Below are 22,267 nucleotides of genomic sequence, written 5' to 3'. Positions count from 1 at the left end.
AGAAAAATGGCACCGTCCTCTGCGGAAGAAGCACGTTTCAGCTGCAGAGTGTTCCCTTAAGATGGCAGATGATGTAGCGCCTCCTTGGAGGACCCTCTCTGAGGTTGTTTTATCAAATTCCTGACTTGGGTCTCATAGCTGTTCCACTTCCCACCCCCTGCTTCGACCCACATGCTGACAAAATAATACTACTAATACAAGACATTTATTTTCAAATCTTTTTTCAACAATCTCTTAATTTGTTTCCGCTGCTAGCTCAGTAGGGTCTGTTTGTTCTTGAACTTCAAGCTGATGCACTGTACTGCACGGCAGATGTGCAGGTGTCACATCTCAGTTCTTGCGTTTGTCACGGCTGTTACACTGCAGCTTTGCTGTTGCGCTAATGAGTTGCTGCAGCTTTTGTTCCATCTTTTCCCACCTGGTTGACTAGACTGGGTGGTTTCATCACAGAAGGCATGGCAGTCTGATGTCTTTATTCTTGCTTTACAGGCACGAGCTTTCTATATTTTTTTCATAATCTTACCCATCATATTATTCCCAGAGAACGCAATTTCAAGTATTCTAGTCCCGTGCCCTTTGTATTACAGATTGGTCAGGCTCTTACAGGGTAACTTCTGTATCGAAACTGTAGCATTTTTGAGCCCTCACTTGCTTTTTCTAATGTGGCTTTCTAAAGTTTCCTATGTTAGACCTAACATAACTTCTTAAATGGCTTTGCTTGAAAGGCTCTGGTACAATGGCAATACTCTATAGAACCTTCTTTCTTACTCAGAACCCCCGCAGAACACTCACCATTTCAGTAAAACTTCTATGCCTAAAAAACAAGTTCTTACTCTTGCTTTTGTATGAACATCTGAGGTCTAAGATGTCTTCTGAAATTAAGTACTTGAAAGAACTCACAAAATTTCTCATCTCCCACAGAAGAGAAGTTGTGGGATGGCCATCGGAGCCTGGTTAAGGCAGTACTTGTAAAATATTTGAAATGTCTGTCTGCAGTAGCATGAGGATATTGATCTTGAGATTCTTCCCGCTTTGGTGTTCCTCTGGCTTGCCTGCTTGGAGTTGCAGAATTAATTCAGAGCAAGGATTGAAATCCTTGAAAGGAGTTCCCAGGATTCACTTACTTAGAGCCACCTGCACTGCGCTTCTGCGCTGTAAAGCCGGGAGTATTCATGGCCTGGGCCGTGAAACCAGCGCTGAGTGACTCCTTGTTCCCACCCCTGGAACTTGAATCCCAGAGCGTCTGGTCGTTCACGGGGAACAAGGCACCACACTGAATTTCAGTCTGTGCTGCCTGTTTCTAGAGGAGTTGTAGGAAAATGATTCTTCATTTTGTCTCCCAACCATTGGTTGTGTTACAGTGTGTAAATCTGGTATTAGAGTAGCGCTTATTTTTCTTCGTCTGTATGGCATGGTTATGAGCCTGTTGAGGAAGACTTCCATATTATGTCATTTTCTTTCTATGTGCTTATAAAGCATACTTTTGCATATGAACAGCTTGGATCACTGATTTATTAAAGACTGAAACTAATACCTTTGGATGTATTTTTCCAGGGCACTTTAAAGTTGCTTAGTGGATGTAATCTTCTGGCAAGAAAGACCTTCCAGTTGCTGCTGGATTTAATAGACTTCTGAAGAATGCTTTGGTAACGAACTGTAGAGTTCTGATTCATCTTCATCACTTTTGAACAAAATTTTCTTGGTAAAAAATTTTCTGAAGTGCTTCAGTAGCTTGTTTGCTCTAAAATTCTGCCTTTTTTCACCATTTATTCCTTAACTAACAACTAGGAAACTTTTTGTACTCTTCTCGTTAAATATGCAATAACTTTGCACATCTTGAACGTCAAACGGCTTTGAAGAGGAACCCACTTCAGTCTACCTCAACAGTGTTTGAATTGGATATCCAGTAGCTACACAAGTAAAAATAAGGAAGTGTTCCAGTTCCTGCAGGTGTGATCTAGGGAGGGCTCTAAATTAAGCACCGCGTACTTCATTCTGTAGAAATGTAATGTGAAGTGGGTGCACATGCATGCACACACACAGCCTGCTATAAATCCTACAGCTGTATCCAGACTCATCTGTCCGAACCAGTACATTAGATGGTTTTCAAAAGGAAGGGCTGTGGTTTATTAGAAACGTGATGTCTTGAATCCAGCCAGTCCAGCCCTCCTTCCACCTCTTTGGTCTGTGATCAGGCTTTCCATCCACTAGTGATGACTTTTCAGTTCTTGGATCCAAGCAAGAAAGAGCTCCTGTAGACTCTGAAGATGTGACCTAATTCTACGTTGTGTGCTACTTGCTGTCTGAGCTTGTCTAGTTTGATGGATCTGAGTCACAGGATCTTAATTTTGAGGTAAGAACCTAAGCTGGCAGCTGTTCAGAGCCATTGCTAGAGGTGCATTTACCGTGCCTGCGTAGTGAGGAGCTGCACAGCGGTGCTCCGTGGTGTGCTTCCAGCTTAGCTGCCATGGCACTCCTCAGCCTGCTGGCACTCGTAGCTAAATAATGACCTTGCAAGAAGAGAAAACGGTATTTTGATATTAAGCTTTTCCTAAAAAATCAGATATATAGTTACTTTTATGTGAATGATTAAAAAGGGGCTGCTATACGTAAATCTGAAATGGAATCTGTCCGTTGACGTCTATCTGTAAGGTTCAGTTGCCTTAATCGGGAAGAGTAGCCTCTGTCTAGGGGTGCCACGCAGTGGCGGGGTTTTGTCTGAGATAAAGTCAGTCTCATTTGATTTGAATGGCGATGTAGTTAAACGAGTGGGTAAAAAGCTTTCCTCAGTGCAAGCTTAGGTTGTCTTGGGAAGTCTTTACTGAACTCTTGCTCAGTGTTTCGTTCTCTTTTAAAATTACCCCAAAAAATTTACTTGGTTAGATAATCTATTTTTCTATTCAAAGCTTGTAATACTCAATAGCATGTAAGAGATTGAGTGTTTCCCTGTATCAGGTTAGGTGTCAAACTTGTTGATACTGGAATAGGTTGGTTTGTTGCTACCCTAATAAAATGCTGATCGCTTTTTTTGGTGTATGATTTTTAAAGTTTCACAGTTCATAATGACTCAAAATGCAAGGTAGATTAAATCAAATGCTGGGATCAGACTCATCGTGTGTCATAAACACACACTTTCTTACTGAAAGCTCTCTTGTGTGCTGCTCGACTGATAACGCTAGTGGCTTAGATTCTTCTGTGGGAAAGGAGGTGCAGGTGTCTAAAGTGAGCAAGTGGTGGTAAAAATAAATTGTACTCATTTTAGCTTCAGGCTAAGAACTTTATAAAATTGATGTCAGGTTCTCTTGCTGGATTAATGTAAACTGCTTTGTTTGCAGGGTTTATTGTCATCCCAAACCCAGGCCAATTCTCCAAGTGGAACTGTAGTATAGCCACCACACTACTGCTAGCAAATCTCTGAACGCAGGACAAGAAGTAATGACAGTGGAACCAGGAGCTGTTCTTCAGGCACAGAGCATCACAAATTATAATGTGGCAGAGTGTAAACATGGAATTATGTGAATCACATAGTAATCTGCAAAGGAATAATGTACTGAGTTCTTACTACAGCGAGTACTGCTAGGCTGCTCACCCAAGGAAGGGTTTTCATTTAAAAAGAAAAAACCAAAAAAACTTCCTTTGGTGCTGCGGGGAAAAATAGTAATGTTTTTGGTTTTCTTTATACTTTTGAGTCCAGTGTAATTTAATCTCTATCTATAAATATATAAATAATATATATATATATATAGTGTAAAATAAAGTATGTTTCTTAAATTCAAGTAAGTTCAATGGTTAAACTAGTACTTCACCATTGTTTATTTTGCACTGATTTTTTTAACCAGAGATGGCTAGAAGACAGCCTGGAATGCACTCATGGAAAATGAAAGTCATTACTTTCTGGCTTCAAAATGTTATTCAGGAAGATGGATGCTGCAATCATAGATTTTTAAAACAAAATTGTTTTGCACTTAAATAGTTTAATGCTAATAGAGAATTACTTTAAAATTGGTGTCCAGACACCAGAAAAAACTATGTTGTGGAGAAAAGATCCTTTGTATCTATTAAACATTTATTTTAATATTGTTGTTTCCAACTGACGTCGGCTCTGTATTATATGTATAAATAATGTAATTCAGTGGTGGGGAAGGGGAGTGATGGATTATTACACTAGAAATTCTCATTCATTTAAGAAATTGATATTTCTAATTCAGAAAATACATATTAAACTATCTTGAATATGCATTTTTGTTTACTTTCTGTTCAAATTCAATCACTTTTGATGTAATCAATCCTTTGTTGAATTAAATGTTTGGTACAGAAATATCATCTAAACTTTGTAGAACAACTTCCTTTCAAACATTGCTAATATTTAATACAGTTGAATTCCAGTTAGGGAAGTGAAATAACATGTTCTGTTCTTGTTCTTAATGGTTTATCTCTACATACATCATACGGTGGAAATCTTGCAGACAGACAACTTTGTGGGGTAAGGATTTTGTCATCACATCGTCCCGTATGTTTGTCTCGGGAGTTGTGAAGGGAAAGATCCAGCCGCAGCAGCTGTACCCACACTCCGACTTGGCAGTCTGAAATCGGGTCAACACATCGGAGCAGATGCGTTCCTGAGACAACTTGTTTGTCTTACATCAGGCACCTCATTTATAATTCAGCGCTCTTAAACTGCTCAGTGCTACGGAGACAGACGTACCCATCTCTTTGTACAGTTCAGTGCCGCTTGCCTGAACACACGTTGTTTTTAATCATTCGGCAACAGAACACTTCACTGTTTTCAGTAGTTCTTGTAATGCAGCTAGCGTGTAGGAAACTGCCAGCTACGCTTATAAGCTGGCAATTCGATTGTCTACTTTAATAAAGGTGGAGCTGTACTTCATAATTCTTACCTACTTGCATTCTTCTAAAATATGAGGAATGGAGAAAATACTGAAACTGAGCAGGATTATTGTTCAGAAGTTTTGTTTTATTAACGTAGTGGGTTTAACTGTTAAAATACAGATAAACCTCATCACTGAAAACTAGTTATCTCCCTGTAGACTTCTTTTATGTAAGTGCTTCATGCGGTCTGAGTCACAAAACTGAAACAGTTGAGAAAATACATAATAGCTTTAAAAGACTTTTTTTCCTTCGGCTGGAAAAACATAGAACCAGTACGGAAAGAACCATAGTACCCACATTAGGGCAGCAATAGCAGCTACTTGCATATGCGTTTGCAGAGTATATCCCTGCTACAAGTCATAGATCCAACAGCCTACAAGGCACGGATGTGGTTTTTCTTTTTTCAGCCTCTTTACTGTCAGGCAATCACCTATGAGCTTGACTGGCCCCTCCCATCCTTTATTCCATACAGAAAAAAAATTATTTTAGGAAGAAAAGGGACACTAATAACTTACCCGGAAAGAAAAGTTCTACTATAGATACAGCTCTTAATAAATAACTTTTTCCTACTATGTTAAAAAAATTTAAAAGCAAGTGGAACACAGGTCATCTCAATATGGAATTTTAGTGGGAAGAAGGAGGGTAGAAACAATCCTTGCCAGGTGGTAGTTTAAAGTTGAGTGTATTTTAACTATAAAGCAGGTGGGAAAACTCAATTTTGCCTACTAATCCATCAGCCAGAGAAGTGTGAGTTGTCTCCAGAGGTATAATGGCAAAGAACTTGTTATGAAATAAATACCCGTGAAGCACTGTATGTGCCCAACTGTGTAAGATCCACCTGAAAGCATAAAATAAAGAAAAACTCCAATGTGGTCCTTCACTTCAAATTTCCAGTTTTCATAGCAAAACCCATCAATCTGCTGAATGTGAATGTGCCTTTTTCATGGTAACAGCCTGACAGCCCCAGACAGAGTACGTGCGAGAGAACTGCTGGTAACATACAAGATATTACTCCGATAAGTTTTAACTTGGAGAGAAAAGGCTAACAGAAATTGTGACCATCTTTCTCAAAAAAAACCCAACCACTTCCCTGGTGTATGAGTAATTACCTACCTGATGTATCAATGACAGAAGCCACAGTTGCAGTCACACTTTTGAAAACAGGAAAGTATCTTGTGCGTACACAATTGGAGGGCACTTTATTTTTAGTTGAAAAGCTGAAATATTTCAACTTCAGCATCTGGGGTTTGAGGTTTCTAGAAAAACATTATGGGAAGCTACCAGTACAATTAACTTGTCTCCATCAGGAACATACTCTTGATGACAGAAGCCTTAGCCTACTGTAGCACGCTAGTAAGAGAGCGCCGAGTCTGTATGATCAGTCAAACGTGGGTAGTAGGATTTGTCCCTTTTTTTTCATCTTGTAAGAAATCAATAACTGTGGAGAGCAAGATCCCTCAGATACAATATGTTACCTGGTTTTAGACCATCATTTTTACTGGTGCACACCATGCCCAATTTCAGATATATTGGCACCAAGCAACTCACCATCCTCCTCTCTGGAAAAAACACTCGACAAGCTCATGGCACCTTTTGCTGAGAGTTCCAAAGTAAGAAGTCAGAGGTTACTGTTCCGCTGTGTTGCCTGCAGAGCTGCAGTCCTTAATTCCATTTCCTAAGCTTAGCATCACACCTTCCATTTATATATAAAAATAGATATAAAATAAATATATAGAAACCTATGCTAGGTATTCAAACAAATAATTGTATTGCCTTATGGCTGAAGTTCTGTATCTGTTCTGTCAGCATGAGCTGCTAACACAAAAGCATGATGAAGTGGGGGCAGATGATTAACTGTAACAGAGCAGTAAAAGCCAGGAACTCCCTCTGTCTTTATGTACTGCACTTTGGGATACCATGGTCAGGAGCATATTTTCTGCTTGGAACTGGAGGAGAGACAGCATCCATCCGGTGTAAGTGTCAATAAAATGAGACAGAGCAGTTAGCTATACTGTTATGTTCTGCTGTTTAATTCTCCCTTTATTATGTTGTTCTCTCTCTACTGGTGTAGAACACTTCCCCCACTAAACCTCTGCTTATGTATTTGTTCACTCCTAGTAAGAGAAATCTGCTGTCCCTCTGGCATACTTAGGATGAGTAGCAGTTGTGCAGGTTTCCCCGCAGAGCCTTGTTCATGTGTATAGCCTTATTTTACAAGAATTCTTGCCTGGGCTGGGATGTTTTTCCATTCTTGCTATTGAGATTCTGAAAGTTTGCTATGAAGAAATGGAATAAAATGAGCAAAGGTACAGTAGGCCATGATGCAGGTGCAAGATATTCAACTTGGATAGTCAAATTTGAATCAATACCAAAAAATGACTCCCACAGTATGTACCACAAACATTTAGCCTGATAATATTTTCACATTTAAAAAAAAAAATCTGCAAGTAAATGTCACGTTGATCCTCAGTACGGTATGTGAAAATAATACCCACTTCAAAACATGAAGATAAATATAAGACAGACAAGTGCTTTTAAGCAGTAGATCTCAAAAGGATTCATAAAGAACTCGAGTCTCATACGCGTCCCCACACTGAAAAGCTGCAGTGTGGAATTTGGGCGTGCTTGAAGCTATCCGGAAGCTGAATGGTAGAACGAGGAATAGGATCTAATGCAGTCACAACAGAATCCTACGGGTGTTGAGATGCTGATTCTTAAAAACCCAACCAGCCAACCAAAAAACCCAACAAAAAAGCCACCTACTGGAAAACCGCTAATTGAATGAGAAGAATTGTTATTTTCACAAATGCCTAATAACATCTCAGGAGAGCTCAGAGCATGATGGGCATAACTTTTACTCTAGATAACTATTATTTTTATAAAATCTTCATGTTAATGTGTATTTTACTGCATTGTTTGAGCTGCAGCTTAACTGATTAGAACAAACAGTTTGCCTGGATTTAGAGCCTGAATCTCAAATTGATGCCTAAGGGTTGGCTTAGTGAGTTGAACAGGATCTGCTGCACAGGGCGTTTTTTCATACTGCCTCATGCGCAGCAGTGACCTCTAAGACGACATGCCCCTCGCCTGCCTTCTCACTGCTTGGTTTTCACTTTTTTGTTGCACAGAAAATTTTGAACAGCAGCAGCCGCCCCAGAGGTGTTTGGTTACTGGAAAAAAAGCTGATCACTTCCCAATTATCAACAAAGTAACTTCTAGAAATATTAAAAACCAAAAGTTATTTGCTAAACCTGTCTCACATGCCTACTTTGTGGGCAGAAGATTTTTAGACCCCCCAACTAAGTACGACTTGCAGAAACTCATTTGGTTTTTAAATAGCAAAACTGTTTTGTAACACACCACCAAATTTAAATACTGCAAATTAATTATTGCAAATTGTTAGGAGATCTCAGGAGTTTTAACATCAATGGTATCAAATTGCAATAACTACTCTTTCCAAGTAAGAAATGCTGCCTTTTAACTCTCACCTTTTATAGCACTAGGAAGCAGTAACGTGATGTTAAATCGTTACTGATGATCTGTGTGCAAAACTTCTGAAACACGGTACCATACGCGCCTGTACTGCTCTTTCAGGCAACTCGCTGCACTATCAGTCACTGTTAGAACTTTTGATTAATATTAAGATCAATGGCTTGAAGAAAACTGACTCAATTTTATTTGCTTTTGAATCAGATTAAAAGTTGCTTTAGCTTTTAGCTAGACTGTAGTTATATAAAAACATTCAGCAGTTACAGAAACTGCATCAAAATAAAGTATCTCCTATGATTGCACAATCTGCACATTCTCAATAAAACTTGAAGCTACTGAACACGGAAGGCAAATACTTTCCCGAGTTGACTGAAAAATAAGATTTTTTTACATCTGAAAAGTATCCAGAAGTTAGCTGTCATTTATAATATAATATGAAAACTTGTATTTTGTAGATAACATTCCATTCCTAATACTGAAGCTCAAAGAATCCTTTCATGTTATTTTTAGCCAACCTCCTCCTCCATCAGGTTCTAAAAGGAAAAGAGACTTGGGAAGCTGAATACAGAGTGCTCTCTGAGCGCTGCCCGAGCGATGCGGCAATGGAATACCGATGCCCTTCAGGAGCAGAATACCAAAACGGCAGGCGAGCGGCCCTCGTAACCTTCTGGGGTTTTCCTGCCCGTTGTCAGAGAACCACAAAATGCGGCACTGCTGTTCTTGTTAGACCTCTGACAACGGAGGGACGATTTGGTCTCTCTCACTGCTTAGTCATGCTTTTCCTCACACGCCAAACACTACAAGGTGGTCAGTAACCTCCCCCTCTTCGCTCTAGAGCAGGTAAGTGGAAATGTTTCAGTGCCCCCTGTTTCTCAGACTGTTGAGGAAAGAAGTTTGAAATACTCTCTGTCAAACACATTTTGCTATTCCACTCTAAGAGGAAAGTTAGAGTCCGTACCTCGGTATTTGATCCAATACATCTAACAGACTGTAACACATGGGGTTTCACCCCTCTCCTGAGGTGCCCAGAAAACTGAATGCAACGGAGGAGCAGAACAGGGAGTCAATGTGGCTACTCCAGAAGGATTTAATTTTGATAATTCTCCATGAGGAGGTCCATGTTGGTTTGGGTTTTTTCCTGGATTTTCCTAAAAGAATGCTTTTGAAAGACAGAAACAAGATTCAATTTATTTCTGAGAACATCTTAAGGAATAAAATTAAAAAAGAAAATCCAATTAATCAGAAAAAAAAAAAACAAACAAAACAACTCAGCTATATACTACTTCAGCTAATTCTTTTTTTTTTTAAATTACTGCCTCACTTGGTGTTTCTTGCAATTTTTCCTGAAGGAGCTTCTTACAAAACCTACATTGATGAACATCAGAACTGAACTGGTGGAAAAAGTGGCTGCTCGTATGGAAGGAGAGTTCATGCTTTCAAGGTTAAATGCACAGCAGAAATGAATTTATAATGGTTTTGCTACTCTCATTTGTTTTTTTGAGAAAAACTTGTATTTGAGAGTTTTTCATGTAGTACTAACTTCCGTCTCACCTTGCAGATACGGCGAACCCTTAAAAGTGAATATGTAGAGTATTTTTCACATAGCTTGAATATAAACAAAGTTTTAATTTGCCAGAATTTTTAATCAGATATTAATGTCTTGATTTCCGGTGTCAATTACAAGTTTAGGATTTTCCCAGATATCATCTACATACAGGATGATAATTAAGTTTTAAAAAATAATTATTATTTGCTCAAAATGTAGACTGAAGGCCTGAAAAGGCAAAAGTAGACTTTCTATCTGTGCTACAACTTCTGAAACCCTTTAACTCAAAGGCAGACAGCAAAAAGAGGATGATGATACTTAAAAAAAAAAAGTGGAACTGACCCTTTAAGTAATACCCAGTGTGACAAGAGTCTACTGGAGGGATTATGTGGTATCAAAGCTTCTGGATTCCAACTCAGGGGTTTCAGGGCTTTGGAGGGAGTGGGGAACTCTATCAGACGAAATAAAGGTCAGTGTTTAGACAGACTGAATAAAACCAAGTAATCAGCTTAGGTGAAACATTTGTTTCTAGCTAACAAGCTCAGTGCCACGAATTACTTTCTCTGAATGGGCTGACAGTTCTTCCAGTTAAATATTGCCTGTCTTTGACTTTCCTTTGAAGTTTGCCACAAATGCAGAGGTACTTGCCCTGACGTATTTCCTAGTAATCTGAAATTTTTGTGCATGGCTAAAGCTTGTCTATCAGCTGCCCGAAAAAGTTTAGGGGGGGAAAAAAAAAAAGGAAGAGAAAAACATCTGTTGTGCTTTAGCTGAAGTCTGGACTTGAAGCAAAGAATTATGCTGGCTGAACTACGTTCATTCATTGCCAGTGAAGTACTAGCACTGTAAGCAAACGTCGTTTAAGTCCACTTTAAATAATAAGCCACAGCACTCCCCCCACTTTTAATTTTAATCTTCAAGATGGAAGTGATTTGAAGTCACTTGCCAGGGTTCTTGAAAATAAGGGTGCTGTAATGCTTGATGGGCAGCAATTCTCTCATCGGGATCATATTTTATCATTGCATAGAGGAGAGAGAGAGAAGCCTTTGGGAGACAAATTATGCACAGTGGGAGGTATTCCTTTGCCTTTTTTAAAGGGGAAATCAAAACTCACAATTCTTGACCTGTGTTAAACAAGTTGAGAACAGTTATTCATGCACATTCAAAGAGAATTACAATTTACTGAAAAAGAAATTCTCATCTGATGTAGGTAATCCTTTATCAGGGACAAGTAAGTAATAATTAGGAAAAAAGATGTTTTCTTTCCTAACAAGTTATGTCACTGGCCTTAAAGATACTATGGAAATAAAAGGCCAAATAGATTGAAAACAGGCTCAGATTTCTCTGCTCTGCCTACAGGGATCATGAATGTGTGACTGTCTCTGGGTAGGGACAGCCGACACCGCTCTTTGGTCAGCAGCCGTCACAACAGAATTAGATTGTTGCGGTGGTTCCCTGAGCAGAAGTTGCACACGGTTGCACAGTAATATCGTACTGATGAATAACTACGGGAGTGCGTACTTACTGCTTGACCTGGTGGAGAGTCTTGGTAGCAGGAGTGCCTATAACGTGATGGATTTTTGAAATTTGGTCCAGCACATTGGATCCAGGAAGGACAGGCTCAAAACTGCAAGGCAAGAGATGGCATTAGCAGTGGAGAAGGCACAGTTAAACTAGATTAAGTGGCATAGCTGCCACTTTGGTTAAAAAGTTTTCATTTATGAGGAAGATACATTTCAGAATTACTCATTGGTGGACAGTTTAATACCAAGCAATAACTGAAGGATAACACGTGAGAAGCAGAGCAATACAACTGTGTGCTTGGATGGAAACAGTAGTTTGGGTTATTACGCAGAAACCTGTAGTTGTCCTCTCCTCACAGGTTTGGGGTAAAATATTAAAGAGAACTTCCCTCCTGGTGAAAGGCAGTGGTTATCAGACTGTGTTTTCTTCTAGTGAAGCAGCAGATCCCAGAAGACAATGTGTTTTCCTCATTCCAAGACAGCAGAGTCAAGCAGTCCCTCTTGCTGTGTATGCACATAGACATATATAAGAAACATTCCATTCCTAACACACAGGTTCCTTGCAAGCAGCAATACTGGAAATATGGTAATTCGAACTGTGTTCCTGAGCTTGATCCACAGTCAATATGAAACGTGCATAGAGTCCTTGAAGACACCGTTACCACAGCAGAGCAATCTGACATAACAGGTTAGGTCCACTAACATTGGTTTCCTGCACATGTCGCTTTTTTCTGTATTAGAACATTTCTTTGACTTATAATTTAAGAAACACTTCAGTAGCACCACATGATTACTGAAAGCAAAACACTCAGCCCCCTTTGTAGACAGTGGAAACTCGTTTTAACTGTTTGCAAATTCAATCAAACAGCTAGCTGCACACTTCGCTGAATGTCTTCTTAAAGCTTTGAGTAGAGGAAGGAGAGAAAAGAGATCTGATTCATGTTGAGCAACTATATCAAGACAAGCAGTTGGGGGTAGCTTTTGTGTGAACTACAAAAATGTGCTGTCTCTAAATATAAAACTCTAACATAGTAAAGAACAACCGTGCTATCCACACAAAAATGCCATCCAGGAACCATGATTTATAAGGAACAGAAAGAGGGAGGCCAAGACTTGAAAGATAAGCATGGCTGAGTAAAAGACTAAAAATTCTTACACAATGTGTTGTAAGGCATAAAGGCTTACGCAAACGTTCAACAGCAAAGACTGCAAGATGCACTTAAAAAGAAACAAACCAGTCCATAACTTCCTTTAGCTTGGCAAGACCATATCTTTTCTAATTCGGTAATTTCCAATAAACATCCCCCATTTCTCTCTGAACACATCTATCAGGTCTCTGAAAATGTGCAGTGGTTGCAAAGAATGAAATTTGTTACATTGAGCTAAAATTACAAGGAAATATCTTTAAGGTTTTTCGCCCTAAGAAAACTTAAGTTTGCAGCGTGTAATCTTCTTGCCAAACTTCAAAGCCCACCTGATTCAAATTGAAATGGAAAAGCATAGCATTTTTAAAGCTCTTGGTCCCAATTTACTTTGCAGGAGAACTGCCACATTTGGGATTTTTCTGTTAACAGTTTTCTGACCGAAGTAGAACTGTTTCTACAAGTTAGCAGGCAAAGCATAAGGGTTGTCATTTAATGTGATGGCGATGGCAGCAGCTGCACTTGCCATGTGGAGGAGGAGGAAAAAAGCAAAGCAAATGTTATCACTCCTGGTTGCATATCAGAGACAGCAGTGTGGGAGGAGAATAAAGAAGAGCTGCTGCTGTTGCTAGGGCACAAAGATATTGGAGAAATACTCATGGCGGTTATATTCCCTTTTTTCTTGAAGACCAGTGACAAATTTTTTGTGTTATAGCTTCATTGTCATCAAAAAGCTTAAAGGACTTTAATCTGGGTTTTCCTGAGCTCTTCCTTCATCAGAATCGGACTTCAAAATATTCTAGGACTATATAAGGTCCTGGCACAAGCATCTTAAACACATCTTATTATAAATCAAAGTAGTAAATCAGAGGGAGTGTCTTCTCTAAGCCTCTCTGGTTTTGCAGAATGGTGAGTCAAAAAAAAAAAAAGAGGGAAAAATTTTCCTATCAAGGGCATTAACAAGATTTAGGACAGTCAATGATGCTCATGAGTGGAAATGAGCCGTACTCTCTTCAGAGATACAGCAGAGAAAATACATTTTTACCAAACTCAAATATGAAGCCAATGGGGGCGGGGGGGGGCAGCAGAACCCAAACAAACAACAAAACAACAAACTGTTCAAAAATGTTCTTTTCCTTGAAAATAATTTTTTCTTGGTACTATGCTCTCTTGAACATCCCACTGCTTTATTACTAACCTGCCATAGGGTGAGGAGTGCCAGACAAGAGAGGATTACTGCCTCATGAACCCTGCAGACTAATCACAGAAGCAGCTTCCACAAAACCATGGAAGCAAAGATCGTATTACCCACACCACGTGCTCCTTATTTGAGTTATTTACCTTTGTTTTTCTTCGTTAGTGATAAGCAAAACCCTCCACTGAACACTGTACCTTGTGATTTCATGGAAAACACAGCCAGCACCCCACATACCATTTGGTAACTCTAGCAGCCATTTGTAAGTAAGCATTCAGGTGCTCGGTACCAGTGTGTGGAGATATATTCCGTACGCGGCTGCTTATAATAGATACTCCTACAAGATCCAAAATCTCCTGACTGCAGGGTATTGGGCTGCAAAAATAAATAAAGTGTTTTGACATAAATTAGAAACACTGAAATATTCAAGCAAAGATTTTCCTTAAATGTGTGAAGTAGTCATCATAAAAGAAATCACAGATTACTTTAAGAATAAACTTTCAGAAACCCCAGCGGTAGTATTACAGCATTTAAACAGCAATTGGCTCCAGGCTTGTGTCCCATAATATGTGCAAATACCGTTCTGTATATCATTAAAAGAAAGACCTAAGAGTAAATTGAAAAGCACATGGACTATTACTGGAGGGAAGACTGCTAAACACGGCACCTGGATTTATTTTCTTAAGAGTTCTTGTGTTTAGCAGCGATATAATAGGTGGCTTTGGCTTCTCTTTGTAATGGCTTCTCCTGTACACTTCTAAGACTTAAAAGAAAAATTTATCTCCAGAAAATAAAATTTCATAAACTGAATTTTGAAATCCTTGCTTTTCAGACATTAGCAAAATAACATTCTGAAACTGCCAGAATAGATTTCAATGGAGAATCTTCTGACAGCTAATACCCTCTGCTCGCTTTTGTACGAATAACATCCCGTAAAGGTAGGAACTGACTGTAGAAAGAGCGAGCTGCAGAACTGAACCCCACTGCTTGTTTCTAGGTTAACACAGAAAGGAAAATATATATTAATAGGGGATATAGAACAGGTTTTTAGATTGGAGTGAACACATGCAGGCTGTGACGCATCCGATCATTTCAGGTTTTAGCCAAGAACAAACTTGCTTGTTCATTCCTCTAGATCAGGAATACGGTATTAGAGGTAACTGTCTATATATTTTTTTAAAATGTACTTTTATTCATGAAGAAACCTCAGGGTAAAGAGAAAAATACTGATATACTTCACTTTCAGTTAAATATTCTCACATAAAATTAATTACCTTTATTAACGTTCTCTGGTTTCACATCTCTCTGAAATATCCCATTTCTATACCAATACAAACACACCAGAGAGAAGAGTTCAGTAAGAAAGATAAAACATTATCAGTCCTTACAGTTATTTGTAAAAAAATACTTAAAGAAACTAACACTTTCTTCAAACTTACCAACAGCATAATAAAAAAAATTAATTTTGCCACCACAATGAGATGGCAGTTGCAGGTGTGGGAATAGGGAAAGGGCAAGCCCGGGAAGGCGAGCCCAGGCTTTCTGCTTCTGTGCTCACCGGGGTTACCAAGGGATGGCAGGGGCCACCCGCTCCCAGGAGGGCTCCCTGCAGCAGGGGCTAGAGCCCCTCTGGGGCGCTGGCACCGGCTGGCTGCGTCCTGCCTGCCAGCTCTGCTACTGGCAAAGATGCACCTGGGCAATGGCCTTTTTTCTCCCTGCAGCAGTCTGCTGCCCCGGGCAATTGTGGGTCTCTGCTTAGAGAGGACCCTGAAATAAATGTACGATACACTTACTGTAAAGCTGTTGCTGAACCAGGTCTCTTACCCGTGTATGTAATCAAGAGATTTGCGTAACTGGTACATGCATTTTCAGGTAATGGCTTTCTCCTTCCTAGAATTAAATTTCAGGTTGTACAAGTCCTTTTTAGCAAACATCAGAATAAAAAAAAAAAAAATTACTCTTCAGCTTCCAATAATGCATTGATATTACCTTTTTCAGTCATCCTGTTTCTGTCATTTATAGCTAGCTTTATAATCCCTTTTCCACTCAACTTCAGACATAATTTAGATTTCAGTATGCACCAGAATGGCTCAGCCAACAACTGTCAATTCAATAGTCTGTAATCTGCCATAGCTTTTACTGCATGTTTTTCTTGCAGTATCTGTTTCCCCAAGTTCCAACAGAACTGCAGTATTTCACTTCTAATCTTCTAATTTCCTCTCTAAACAAAGTAACTGTCCTTCAGGTTCAAGATTCATATCAATCACCTCTAATTACTGCAATGCTTAAATGACTGTGATTCACATTTGACTTGCAAATTAAAGGTAAACCTTTGTAGTTTAGCTTGCTATTGCCATTGCACAATAATGACAGTTATAAAATTTATCAGGTTTTCGGGGCCATTCAGTAACTACTCAGCTTTTTTCTTTTGCAGGCTCCGAAGGCCTTTTAATCTTGCTGTAATGCCTTTATGTAACGCTGCAATGTCATCAACAGAGGCAGAAATGATCACATTTTTGAAAAACAAAGCAGGTACTGATCTGCCTGATGACAGCAGTATGAGTAATTGGCTGGGAGGAGGAGGGAGAAGATCAGGACACTAACTCATTGAGGCTGCAAGTCCAAGCAGCCAGCGGGGCTCGTGTTCCTGACTGAGGGCAGTATTCCTCCAGTCGGCCACATAACGCACTGGGCAGGGCTAGATCACAGAGCACTTGAAGTGGAGTACCATTACATCGGGAATTGGAGTATTATTACCCCAGTAGAGATAAATGGTGTTTTCAACAATAAGATTTTTCTCATTTATAGTAGAAGAGATTTTATAAAACACAGCTATTAAACCAACTCAGATTATTATTAGTATTTAAAAAACTAGGCCTTCATAAAACGAAGTCATGCTCAGTTGTTTTTTCATTACAGGTCACTATTAAAATGTGGAGCAGATGCTCTTCTACTTCCAGATTTACCATTAGACAAACCTCAGCTGGAAGTAATGATGAAGCGAATCATAAGGCAGCAGTGCTTGACGCCACAATTGTTTTTGCTTGAGGCACCTTCCCCACCTCCCTCTGAGCCCTATTTTTTTCATGGCTTTAAGTGGCCAAGCTGTTCTTGATTAAACAAAAGGCAAGACTGTTTTTCAGATATTACATGACTTGTGATACCACTATAAATTCATAGCAAGAGCATTATGACTTTGTGTAAGGACAAACAGCCTCGTCTTGACTGAAATAACACAGATCTGTCCGTTTATTAAGGAAAATACCAAAAGGATCAACTTTCCTCATTAGCATTACAGTGAACTGTTCTCCCAATTACACAAGTGTCTCCCTACACCTTTTTAAATTGGAAACTCATTTTCAGTCAGCCCCTGCTTCAAGTTTTTCTTCATGACAAAATTTTGTACAAACCATGCTTGCCACTACATGTTTCTAACTGAAAACTTTTAAAAATTGTTCTGCACATATATTAAACTTAATTTTGCAAAATTCAGCATAGTCAGAACATGACAAGCATTCGCATTACTATACACTGTAGAAATTTACAAAAGATTACAAATCATATGAAATATAACTACTTTTGTATACTCTGAAACGCATTTTGTGACAGAGCGGTGCTAATGAACACAACTGAATTGTTCTAAAAATTAGTAACGTGCTCCTTCAAATCACTGCACTGAAAATTCGAAAGGAGCTCCTTCTACTTGGCATTGTTACCTAGACATCCTCAGTTGATAAGTGTTCTGGCCCAGAACTAAGACTAATTTTCCAGTTTAATTACATACTTGGAATTTTGGCCATATTTATTGTTTGAAATGACTGCTACTTGTTACCTTTCTTGACTTTGCAATAAGCCACAAGTAGAGTTGTTTGGGGCAGAAAACGAATAAAAAGCTATTTCTGCCCCATAGGGAATTGTGGTGTTGACATGTCTACTTTGAAACTCCAAAATTAATTTCTGAAAAATGCAAAACACTAGACACAAATTAAATACTTCAAAGTATTAAAATACTTTTTAAAATTTATTATAATCTCCATAGGAATCTGTTGTTCATTTTCCCGTTTTATTCTATGGTTTGACGAGCTCCACCCTGTGTGCCACCACCTTGTACAAGGTGAAAAAAAGACATTGTATCATGGGAAACACAGTTCAGACACAAAATCCAGACCATAAAGAAGAACCAACAATTTACAGAAGTTCAGGCAGACCAGAATTAATTAGATAACCCCTAACTGCACCATTTCAGATGAAATCTGTGTTCAGTTGTAATCTTGAACTGATTCACCATGCCAAAAAGGAGGTTTTTAAAACTAAGTGTCGGGAAAACAATCTTCTCATGGAAAACCTGAATTTGATAAAAACTGTATTTTAAAATAAACAAAAAAAAACCATAGTAGAACATAGCGAAACTATTAGACCATTTTCCGTCCATATACAATATGAAAAGAATGAGAGAAACACTAAGAGAAATGTAACCAAATGAAAGCAAATACCCTGAGGTAAAAAAAGGCGGTTAAAGAATAAACCTAAACATTCTGATTTTTCATAACTGAAGTACAGTATCTTTCCTGGAAGGAGAAGATGCAGGATTGTTTTTAATGCACTGAACTAACTTACTATCCAACAAGGACTCCCTCCTATACGCTATTACTCTGACTTTACAACTTATTTATCCTGGAAGAATAAAACGTCTTATTAAAACCAGCAAATACTCATGTCTCCTTCAGTGATCAGAAGAAAACTGTATTTTAACCTCAAATCCTTATCTAGGTCAGGAACAGCGTTACTCCCTTTGCAGAGATCTGAATACTCCAGTGTTACTAACACAATGTTTGGGAGCAAGTCTTTTATCTGTTCTATTACACTGAACCACAGTTACATGCTCAGTTATTTAAATGAATCTCACAACTGTTAAGACATTACAACTTTTTAATTATCAGGAAAAAAAAATCCACTTTTAATATTGAATTATAAGCAAGTGTCCCTTCATTTGCTGTATCCAACTCCTTCGGTGTCTATATGAGATTTGGTTTTAAATCAGCTTTTGTTCTAAACTTTTTTGTAGGAACTCTTCCTTAAGCTTTATGATCTCCCATTTGCTTTGACAAACAGCTCCAGCATTTTTAAATATAGGAGGTTTCCGGGAACAATGTTATTTTATAGAGAAAACTTGGTAAAAGGCATTTTTACTAGATATAAAAAACCTGAAAATCATTATTCATTGATTCAGTAGCTTTTGAAACAAATGGGAGTAATTTTCTTGTTATATCATTACAGTCCTGATCTAACAAAGAACCTGTTTAAGTTGCACTTTTTGTTACATAAAGCAATTATTTTGTGTTTCGCAGTCAAGGTTGTTTCCCTATTTTCATGTAGAGTTTGGCTGTAGAAATAGACCTGCCATTGACCTCTGCCTGATCTGAAACCCTGTGCATGCACCCATGCCTTAAACAAGTGAGTATATTGCACCGGAAAGAGAGTAAAGCAGTAGAGCACAAAATTTCCCAATGGATTTTATAATATGTAATGGTGAACAACTGAGTAAAAACCAGCTAAGTTTGTGATCTATACATGAGGGTTTGTGTGTTTCTTAAGCATATGCTACACTTCTTTTATCGACTCACAACTACTCATGTCCGTAAGTTCACATATCAGCGAAAGGGACACAGCTTTTTTTATCACTGAAGAAACAAATAAGGATGCTTTAAGCTAGAAATGTTGATTTGTACACAGTGTAGAAAAAAAAAAGTACTTCGTTTAACCAGCATTAAAATGGACATTTTCATTTTTAATTGATACTTTCTCATAGAAGTTTTTCAACTTAGGGTCTGAGGTATCACAGTTTTAGTTTATACTATCCAAATTGTCCGTTGCAAAAGTTCCTCTATGAAGTTATTTGAAGGCGTGGGTTTTTGTGTGTATCACACTGTTCACTATCAAGAAATTTCCAGGAAACTAACTCATACAATCTTACCATAGAAGATAGGAAAGCCATTATGCCATATATGAAAATACTTTCTAGTTAGGTAACCAGTAGTGTTCTATTGCATGGAAACGAGTATCTGACTGGAATCTGTGTTTTGCTGACAAAAGCACTTTTAATCATTATCACGACACGATAATACATCTGACACTTTATTTCCCATTTCAGTGCCCTGCAGAGACAGATGTCTTTAGGTCGTCATTTTTTCTTATATTTGCATGAAAGTGCATCCCCTCTGCCATGTTCCATTAACCCAGACAGCAAAAGGTTGAGGGTACGATCTGCAATTCAGTTTGCAGACAGACTGTGAAAGAGCTAGGCGAGCTGGCTGGCCATCTGGATTACACTTCGTTAACAACACGGCAGCTGAAGCTGAGAATTCCAGAAAGCTAAGCTGCTGACACGATTACCGGCTTTCCATGTATTTGTAGAAAACGGGCCTGTCAATAACAGTATAGTACCAGAGCCTTGAGCAGAGGAATAAGACAGCCTGAAGAGCAAGCAAAAAATATTTTAAAGCAGTCAACAAGTTTTGTGTCAAGTACTTGAATAATGAAGTATAAGTCTGCTGTTGCACAGTGATGAAGTGTAACGCACAGTAACAGAGTAAATGCTGTCATAAAACCTGATCTCTTTGCGAGACAGAACATGTCCCCAGAAGACACTCAAGGGCCTAATGAGGCTGAGGAACTCAACTTCATCACTGATTGATCTCTTTCCAAATTCATAGCTCAGCTGCTGCCTAATTCAGAGGTCTGAAATTCTATGATTTGCAAAGGGGTGTCTGTGAAGTTGCCTAAGAAATGATGCTGCCAAATCGTTTGCTTTGATCCCTAGTTCAAACTGACAAGTCAAACCAAGATCCTTGAAGTACCAGAGCCTATCCCAGCAGATAAGCTCTGAGCGTGCCTCGCCAAAATACTATCTCCAGCAGACATGATGCTGTGCAGTTAAAGCACCCACTGGATATGGAACACGGGTTGAAACCACCAGCAACTATTACATATAATGATAAGAAGTTTAGCTATGCTTAAAATATATCTAGTCTGTAATTTTAATACTGATGTTGAAATACTTTTGGTCTGCTGCAAAAGAGCCAGAGAAGGTGAAAGCTACATTGGATTTTCTTAACAAAAAAGGCATTAAGACTTCAGAATTTTACTAATTTGTTGGGTTTTTTCTTTCTGTTGGAATAAATAGCTGGTTAAGTGCTTACAGGTTTCCTCTAAACCCAAAAGCTACTGGATATCATACAAATAAAGGAATAAGGAAGAGAGAAATGAATGCACCACACTTAGAAAACAACTTCATGTAACATAAGGGTATTAGGATGCAGACTCTGCCTCCTTAGCAATTGTATTTCTCTCAGATTATTCACTTGTTCTACACTAACGTTAAATTAAAAAGAAAAGAAGACTGACTTGCAATCAGGAACTGGATTATAATTGTCCTTCTTCCCTGCCATGAGACTGTCAGAATCTACTCCACTTTATTCTACAACTAAACTTTCAAATGCAAGACCTGGTAAGTTGTTTGCCTGCTTTGTTTCTTTACAGAGCAAATCAGTGATCAGAACAGCAGCTTTATTCCTCCTTGCAGTCTGGAGTAGCTGGCCTTACCCAAACAAGATAAGTAGTAATGCACCGTGCTCCAGACATCAGTTACCATGCCAAGGAGCTATCTGGGAGGAATTTTGTGTTGCATAAGAGTATGGATGACACTATTTGTTCTGCACTGGTGTAGCATACATTCCAACTACTGCTCAGCGTGATGCTGAAAGTGACAATCTAGCCTTGCTAAATTTAATATTTAAAATTAAGTTTTCTTACATGAAAAATAGACACTAGTCAACCATAGTTTAATTATTACGTTGCAGAAACTCTAGGGAGGAAGCAGGAAACAAAGAGCTTTGCACACTCTTCAGTGGATCAGAACAGAACATATACGTGGTTTCACAGTCAGTCTTAAAGCTAAAGACCAAAACAGTATTTTCCAGTTTGAAACTAGAAGAAATACCTTGTACAGGCAGGTTCTGTTTAAAACACTTATCTGTTGCTAAAAGAGTTCATTTCATCAAAAGAATTTGTCAGTCAATTTATCAAAGGGTTAAAGGCCTAAAAGATGTTTTAAATATGCTAAACGAACAAAAAGAGTCTGCTTGTTATGCCCTGCCACTGAACTGTATACCATCTGCCCTTGATACAGTTAAGCTGTTAGTTTAAACACTCTTTTGATCATAAACTGGACAATTTGGTCAGTTGTAGGTAACATATAAAAGCACCAACAGTTCTCTAACAACTCAAGAGAGAATCAGAAGCCACATTACTTGAAGGTATTTGAGCTCCTTTTTTTTTTTTTTTTTTTTAACGTACAGTCTTTGAAGCTCTGAGTTACACTGTGAAATCTCACCCCAGAGCAAAATGTCCCATTTTACTTTGTACGTACAAATGTGTCACTCGCACTGATTTCCCTAGGAACTTAATGTATTTAACTGAGAAT

General features: G+C 38.6%; 2 protein-coding genes across 4 annotated transcripts in view; one reads left to right on the top strand and one right to left on the bottom strand.

Moving 5' to 3' along the window:
- Nucleotides 1-4,239, top strand: part of WDR20 (WD repeat domain 20) — a 47,897-nt gene extending 43,658 nt beyond the window's left edge. Inside the window, exon 5 of one of the 3 annotated variants that reach the window (XR_015183435.1) lies at nt 3,336-3,368. Coding sequence is in view for 2 of the 3 variants with exons in the window: in XM_086463485.1 (XP_086319611.1) it covers nt 1,555-1,635 (81 nt within the window). In the remaining variant the exon portion in view is untranslated. Of the gene's footprint in view, nt 1-1,554 lie in introns of all 3 variants that reach the window. The other 2 variants (XM_086463486.1, XM_086463485.1) reach the window with 2 other exon arrangements.
- Nucleotides 4,240-10,834: 6,595 nt separating this feature from the next.
- On the bottom strand, nt 10,835-15,647 carry MOK (MOK protein kinase). The gene is given in 7 exon segments (XM_086462971.1): nt 10,835-10,969; nt 10,971-11,049; nt 11,451-11,552; nt 13,983-14,022; nt 14,025-14,160; nt 15,070-15,106; nt 15,610-15,647. Coding segments are annotated over 7 exon segments (567 nt in total).
- Nucleotides 15,648-22,267: the final 6,620 nt, after the last annotated feature.

This window comes from Leptosomus discolor, chromosome 3 (assembly GCF_034619465.1).
Source record: "Leptosomus discolor isolate bLepDis1 chromosome 3, bLepDis1.hap2, whole genome shotgun sequence".
NCBI classification, from domain to species: domain Eukaryota; kingdom Metazoa; phylum Chordata; class Aves; order Leptosomiformes; family Leptosomidae; genus Leptosomus; species Leptosomus discolor.
This window is presented reverse-complemented; position numbering and strand designations above follow the sequence as displayed.